This window comes from Artemia sp. Qi Xiang Cuo, chromosome 7, assembly GCF_049724085.1.
Source record: "Artemia sp. Qi Xiang Cuo chromosome 7, ASM4972408v1, whole genome shotgun sequence".
Taxonomy (NCBI): Eukaryota; Metazoa; Arthropoda; class Branchiopoda; order Anostraca; family Artemiidae; genus Artemia; species Artemia sp. Qi Xiang Cuo.
The window spans coordinates 60,954,425-60,962,621 of record NC_142800.1 but is presented as its reverse complement, the minus strand read 5'-3'; the positions used below and the strand labels follow the sequence as shown (position 1 = coordinate 60,962,621).

The window sequence follows — 8,197 nt, the reverse complement described above, 5'->3', positions numbered from 1 at the left end:
ACAGGCGTTAAGTCTTGATTCTTCTGGAGGATGTCCTCTGCCAAAAAATCCTCATCTGTGAAAACTCCTGTATTAAGAGGATGGATCCCAGTGTTTTTGATCCCACTTTATGCCTTTGCAATCGTAGCAACTGGTGAATACGCCTTATTGAATATTTCTGCTACATCATAAGGGGTTTTTTTTACTAAACTCTTGGTTTTTATGAATAAACCACATTCCCTTTTGTAAGCCACCTTCCAGGGCGAGTAAAATACTACCTCCAGAGGCTGAAGCCTATGTGATGTGTGGGGCAGTAGTGACACCATAACAATCCCTTTCTCCCTACAAATATCATATGCTTCAGATGATCCATGAGTGGAATGGTTGTCCAGAATAAGAAGCATTTTGTTGTCATTACTAGCATGAGTAAACTGAGCAAAGTGTTTTAACCCAACAACGAACAGTTCTTCATTGATCCAGCCTGTCTTAGAGCATGAGTAAACTGATCCAGGTGGCCCATTTTTTTCTAAGAGTGGGGACATACGAGCTCGAGGAAATATGAACATTGGCGGAGCATAAAGCCCTCCCTAACTCATTGCACACACAACTGTATTGTTTTTTCCCCTTTCCCAACTTGTTATAGAACCCACACGCTTTTGGCCCCGTTCTGCCAGTATTAGACCAGGGTCCTGCACAGTGGTGATCCCTGTTTCATCTACGTTCCAATAACTGGTATCTTTAAACTTGTATTAATCCATAGCCTGTTCTAAATTTTGGAAAAAACCATTTAGTTCCTCTTTAGTAAACCCAATGGCTCTTCCGATGTTTGTGGTTTCAGGTTTATACACGCTAATTTTGTTTCTGTCCATGAATCTTTACATCCAATCCAAGCCAGCCATTTTTGTTTCTTTATTAAATCTATGGCTTAATAGGTTTTTTTCTGCATATTCAAATGCAATTTTTCTTAATTTCTGTGCAGTGATGCCATAGAAAATCTTCGATAAAGTTTTTCCATGGTCAGATAGAGCTGCTTCGTGAACAGGAGGGAAGACACACTTCCTGCCTAAGCTTGGGTCAGAATCAATCCCACTCTTCATTCGTTCTTGCAACGTGCTGAATGGTATTTTGAATTGATCAGCAGCCTTTCGAATTGATAATCCTCTAGAAATGGCTGTCTTTGCTTTCTTTAAGTCCTCTGCAGTCCATGTAGCTTTATCTGTTTTCCTTATGTATTTTCTGGGCATCTGAAACATAGAAAAAAAATGAGTACTACTGGGGTAATGCCGGTCCTGACTGCCATTACCCCTAGTGCGGTGACCACCATTACCCCAACTGCATGGTTATTATTTAACGACTAAAAATCAGAATATCAGTACTTAAACCTAATAAATAAAATGCTACATGATACAACAATATGACTTACCTTGCTATTGCGAGATAAGTCTCGTTCCGTGAAATGTAAACAGAAAGAGCTGATAGTGGATTAAACTATTGTCTGTCTTATAAGGTGAAACGTCAAAACAGTCTTTCTTACACAACAGACAAACTAAGGTTGGCAAGATGCCGAGCACTCTAGTAGTATTTCCATAAACTGTCTTGAGATGGCAGCACCCATCGGTGTGAATCTGCGTTATCCACTTTACGAGAAATCATAGTGACCGCCGTTACCCGCTGACCGCCATTACCCCAGTCTCCCCTAATGAGGATAGACTAGTAAGTGCTACTAATTATCAGATGTTGAGCTATGGTTCGAAAACATCGTGGCCATCCCAAATTAGGTCATTACTAGAAAGAGTGGGAATGGCTTACTTATGGAATGACGGTCTTGGTTCCCCTGATCTACCAACAAATTTAGTAAGCCAGGTACGATTTATCTTAGAGGGTCAAGAAATTCAGTATTGACAAGGGCTGGTTTTAAATTCTGCTACATTGAATCATTATAATAAGGTTAAACCTAGTTTTGGAGAGGAAATTTATTTTAAATTCAATTTACCGGCTATGATTTTATGTCGATGGATTCAGCTTAGGGCGAATTGCCTTCCAACCCAGAGCAGACTAATGGTGTTCAAACAGGGGGATAGTACATCCTGATGGTCGGTATGTGTCTCCTCTTTGTAGGGATGAGGACGAAGATTTGGACCATTTTCTTCGAAAGTGCCCGGTGCTCTCTGATTTAAGGGAAAATTACTTACATGGGATTGTTTTGCTGCTTCCAAAAATCTTACAAAGTAGTAATCCAACCACAATATTTGGTATTGGTGCGTATATAGAGAAGGGATTAGAAAGAAGGAAATGTTTTTACAATTAATTATTATTAATTATATGGAATTAAAGTTATTTTTTTTGGTAATTTACCAGAAGGTATTTTTCGCTATGTATCATGTTAATGTGTGTTTCGTAATTTGCTCTGTTGTAATATTTCTATTTTTCATAATTTTTGTGTGTATATGGCTCTTGGGCTTTTGAAACACACGATCTATCTATCTATCTATCTATACGGAATAATTTCTGTTCGTTTAAAGTTTTAACGTCGTTCCTTACTTTCAGTTAAAAAAACTTTTTTTTTATTTTGTCAATATAAAACGAACAGAAATTAATTAAAAAAACTTTTTCCTTAAAATAAGTTTTTCAAAGAAAAGTAATGAACTCCATTAAACCAAAAATGAACAAAAATAGAATCAAATTATGTACCAAACATACAACTACCACAAATAAGTATCAATAAATAAATATAACCCGAAACAAACAGAAATTAAAATAAGTCAAACCTAAAACAAGCAGAAATTAATATGAGTAGGGTTCTAAACCCCATGCGTTCTAAAAGCTAGAATATGATTTGTATTTAACTAAAAAAATTCAAATGAATTTAGTGAAAAAAAAAAAATCTACCAAGCATACAACTCCCACAAATCAGTATCAGTAAAAAAATGAAACCCAAAACAAACAGAAATTAAAATATCTCAAACTCAAAACGAGCAGAAATGAATCTGAGTAGGGTTCTAAACCCTATGCTTTCTGAAAGCTAGAATATAATTTTGTAGTTTATTCAAAAAATTTGCCTCTCAATTACTTGGACTATCTGTCTTGGCTTTTCTCTGTCTACAATTACCCAGCGTCTTGATGCAACCTATGCAACCTATTGCAAAATACTTGATAACTTCAATTCAATTCAAATTTTTTTAATGTTTTCACTTTTATAACCTTAAGAAATCAAAAATTAATTAAGATTTTATGGAATAAGCATAAGCATATGTACATTAAACTGACTATGCATATTTTTTCAGTAAATTCATTTGAATTTTTTTCAGTTCTTAACTGAAAACGTTTGACACTAACAGTTCAAAATCCTATTCTATGGCCAAAAATATTTATTCATAATTAATTATATTTCTAAAAATAACCTTGAAAGCAGTGGCGTTGTTTCAGGTGGGCAATGATTTGGAGAAAAATGATTCTATAGCCCATGCTCTTGACTTTTCGGATGGCAGGGGCAGATCCAGGATGTTTTAGGAGGGGGGGGGGTGGCAAAATAGGTTGATCCTATAAAAACAATTTAGGGGGGCGCAAAACAGGTTGATCTGATAAACTTGCGTTGAAAGCAAGTTTAATTAACGCAAACTTGGGTTATTTAAGTAAATTACACTACTTTAGACTACGCTAGGGGGCGGGTGCCCCCTCGACCCCCCCTCTGGATCCACCACTGTCAGATGGATATCTATCTTCCCCCCTACTTCCCCCCCCCCTCAATAAAGTTTTGTAGCTACATCCCTGCTTGAGAGCTCCGATTCAACTTTGTAATTCCCAGTAATTTTAACATGACTGCTAATAAGGTAATTTTTTAAATGAGAAGAATTGTTATTGTAAGTTAGTCATCATTCGAGCTTAAATTATTATTAGACGCCAGTAGTAATGATAGTGCTGATCCAGCCGGGACAAGAAACGGGACAAGAAAAACCCTCTATATATTGAAAAGGGACAAGAAAATAGACATTGAATTTCACAAAATAGTAGTCTAACCTGTGCATTGCCTTTGCGAGGACAGTGATATATAGGTCAATTACATATGGAATTGCATAAGAAAGTAATGATAGTGCTGATTTCAACTATACAAAAACCTACCAGACAGCTTTCTTGGCCAACCAGACAGGTTTCAGGGCCAACCAGACAGGTTTCTGGGCCAACCAGACAGGTTTCTGGGCCAACCAGACAGGTTTCTGGGCCAACCAGACAGGTTTCTGGGCTAATAGGTGTATGGTAATACTGTGGGTACACCATATATGGCAACCTAAATGGAATTTGAGGCTCGATAAAGTGAAATTATATCACTGTTCTAGTTTTTCTAAACTAGCATTGCCTATAACTTAATATATTCAAATATTTTTTGATAACTTGATTGGTGATTGGATTTGAATAAAAGGAATTCAAAAATTTTGCCTAGAAAATAGACTGTCGTGTTGTAGTATTTCACAGTTTGAATAACTCGTGCAAGGAGTAAAATAGATTATTTGCTCTGGATATTCAAATAAGGAGAATTTTAAGAGAGTACATGTGAGTATATATTTTTTTTTAGTAATGATAATGTTGATTTGAACAATACAAAAACCTACCAGATACGTTTCCGGGTCAATCAGACAGGTTTCATGGCTAACCAGACAGCTTTCTGGGCCAACCAGACAGGTTTCATGGCCAACCAGACAGGTTTCTGGGCTAATAGGTGTATGGAAATACTGTGGGTACACCATATACGGCAACCTAAATGGAATTTGAGGCTCGATAAAGTGAAATTATGTTACTATTCTAGTTTTTCTAAATGAGTATTGGCTATAACTTAATATATTCAAATATTTTTTGATAAATTGATTGGTGATTGGATTTGAATAAAATGAATTCAAATATTTTGCCTATAAAATACACTGTCGTGTTGTAGCATTTCACAGTTTGAATAACTCGTTCAATGATAAAAATAGATTATTTGCTCTGGATATTCAAATATGGTGAATTTTAAGAGAGTACATGTGAGTAGATTTTTTTTTTTTTTTGTAATGATAGTGTTGATTTCAACTATACGAAACCTACCAGACAGCTTTCGTAGCCCAGAAACCTGTCTGGTTGGCCCAGAAACCTGTCTGGTTGGCCCAGAAACCTGAAATTCCTTCCAATTTTTTGGCTGCAAGTTAATGCATCATAAAGATTCAACGGCTATGAAACGTTTTTTATTGGCCTGTAAAACTTGATTAAATAAAAAAGAACAAGTTTTTTTTTAAACTGAAAGTAAGGGGCGACATTAAAACGAACAGAAATTATTCCGCATATGAAATGGCCTGCCCCCTCCTCAACGCCTCGCTCTTTACGCTAAAGTTTTTTTTAATAATTTTTGAAAATAAATTTGTATGACAGAGTCAAACTTTAGTGTAAAGAGCGAGGCGTTGAGGAGGGGACAACTTTAGTGTAAAGAGCGTGGTATTGAGAAGGGGGCGACCCTTCATATCTGGATTAAATCTACCGAAACTAATATGCAAATTGTGTTTTAATTTGTCATCCCCGGTGAGTCAAAATCGAACCTGCATAAGATGAAAAACATTCAGAAATTAAATATAAAAAAACATGTTATTTTTAACTAAAAGTAAGGAGTGACAATAAAAGTCCTGCTTGATTTCTAATCAGGAAAATCGAAATACTTAACGACACAAGATAAGCTCCGACATTACGATTCAAATATTTTACCTATAAAATAGCCTGTCGTGTTATAGCATTTAACGGTTTGAACAACTCATTCAAGGAGTAAAATAGATCATTTGCTCTGAATATTCAAATATGGAGAATTTTAAGAGAGTACATGTGAGTATATTTTTTATATATGTTATATTAAAAGAATCCATTTTGCGTTGCATCAAGTTTTCACTGACCATATTGAACTAATGTGTAAACATGCTATTATCAGATAGTGGAAAAACACCCTTTTCAGGTATGAGATTGTAAAGCGATTTTATTATTTTATGGTGTAATGGCCCCAGGCAATTAAAAATTTATATAATAATACGATTTGAGCAATTCTTTAACAACAGATGGGGGTTTGGGGGTGGGGGACAGATTATAAGCATCACTAGCACTAAAAATACCTTTTAAAATAGCTTTAGGGGGTTTGAGAGACTCTGTTGTCCCCAGCGATCAGAAATTAAATTATAAAACAGTTTCTTCAACTGAAAGTAAGGAGCAAGCAGAAATTTCATTCAAGAAATTATGAAAAAATTGTAAGTAAGGGTTAAGTTGTAATCAATAGGCTCATCAAAAGAAACCATAGTGGAGGGCGATTTTAGGTGAAACTTAAGTCCAGGTATGGATCGAAAAATAAACTATTTCTGTAGAATCTGAGCTAATAAGGGTTTTTGACCATAAACTCTAGTGATGTTTTTTGGGGGAAATCCCCATTCCCACCAAACTCAAAATTTTCCAAAATTTTACTTTAGAAGCTTTTTTGGAATATTTCTAATGCGCTAAGACATAGAGCCCTACAAACATCAGAATCAACGTTAGAGGGCAATTTATCTGTAAAAGAGGAGTTATTATTTCCTTACTAAATTTTTCTTCGTTTTTCTTAAGGAGGAGGTGGATTCATGAAATTACTCTCCCCCAGAAAAAGGAACAAGATGGAACGATACCACATCGATGCAAGCTGCAAAAATACACGGTGAAAATATCCCTTTACACATTGACAACGATTCGAGTGAAACAAGAAAACGGATAAGGACACTTGTAAAAACACAGAAAAAGGACAAACATAGCCTTCTGTATAATGGTAGAGATGTGAGACGCTTTAGTCAATTAAATCACGCAATGAAATACCCCGTGATATCGTTATACCCCGTGATATCGTTATGCTAAGCATTCCAAAACAAGAAAATGCTTCAGCAACCAGAGATTTTTTTTTTTAATGTTTCTGTACATTATATTTGGGAAATTAAAGGCCATTAAATATTTCACAAGTTCAAAACGGTTAATATCCACCCATAGGCGACTCGAATTTCACTTTAAGCAATTGTAACAATAGTAGATTTTCAACGGATGATAAATCTTCCAACAAATCATGAGAAGAAAAATATTGGCACACTCTTTCACGATTGACTTGTAAAAATATGCCACGCGATGAAACCGAATTAGTATGTCTCTTTGGGATAATGAGATGCGGGTCTCTTCTGGGTGTGAGAAATTTATGTCTAAAACACCGTCAGTTTCTTGTATGCATGTGATATCTAACATTCTAATTTAAGGAAAATTGTTATTTGTTATTCGCGAAGATAAATATTCTGAGACCTTAATAATAATAATAGTTTATTAAATATAAACCAGTGCGTCTTGGGTATGTGTTAATATATTCAGTTTCTTTAGTATAAAATCGAGTTTCAAATTGGAATTTTGTACAGTTTGAATACTTCATTCGTTATATCTATATAACTTCAAGGATGTATGGTGTTTTCGATTGCGAATTCATTGGCTTGAAGAAGTCATCATGTGGGATGATTTTTTGAATGTGCGTTTCTATTGCTGACTACAGATCATAGAGAAGTCTCTTGTTACCACTGGCATATCAACTACAATATGTATGACTACAATGAAGACAGGTAGCACAATATATCATGCCTCATAAACAAAATAGGTTTATGTGATAGAGTGATATCTCCATCATATAACAAACGAAAGGATCTATCCATCGTAAAAGTGGAAGTTAGAGAGATATGCTGTTTTTTTGGCGTAACAGTACTGTACGCGAAAGGGAATGTACCCACTGATAAACTTAATCGACAAATGCAAATCTGATATACCAATATTCAACTTGGAAGATTTTAATTGTGAGGTATTTCCGAGTAGAATACACAACCCAGAGGACGAGATTCAATTTTTTATCAGATTGGTACCGATAAATATTCCTTCTCGGAATATGTGTGTAAGATATCCCAGGAGGAAGAAGAACAACAAAATCCGTGATATAGATTGGAATCACACTGAGTGGACGACGAACAATGAGGAATTTTTATAATAGTCATCACACCCATGACTACCCAACGGTCTTTTTAAAGACCACCTATTCTATAAACACTTCGTAACCATGGTAATATGAATCTTTTAAGTTCAATACTCGAAGCAAGCTTCAGCAGAAGCTTAGGATAGTAGCGGTGACAATTGAGAGATAAGGAACAATTGTCCCCTATTTTTGAAAAAT

The 8,197-nt window shown here is 35.4% G+C and overlaps 1 protein-coding gene across 1 annotated transcript; it reads right to left on the bottom strand.

Annotated features, from left to right (window-relative positions):
* Positions 1-107: 107 nt before the first annotated feature.
* LOC148950525 (uncharacterized) lies at positions 108-545 on the bottom strand. The gene has a single exon (XM_089091888.1). The coding sequence runs from the start codon at positions 543-545 to the stop codon at positions 108-110; it is 438 nt and encodes a 145-aa protein (XP_088948014.1).
* Between the last annotated feature and the right edge of the window lie 7,652 nt (positions 546-8,197).

What these genes read in the sequence shown, in the direction of transcription:
- LOC148950525 (XM_089091888.1), bottom strand. Translation starts at nt 545, where the DNA reads ATGTTCATATTTCCTCGAGCTCGTATGTCCCCACTCTTAGAAAAAAAT.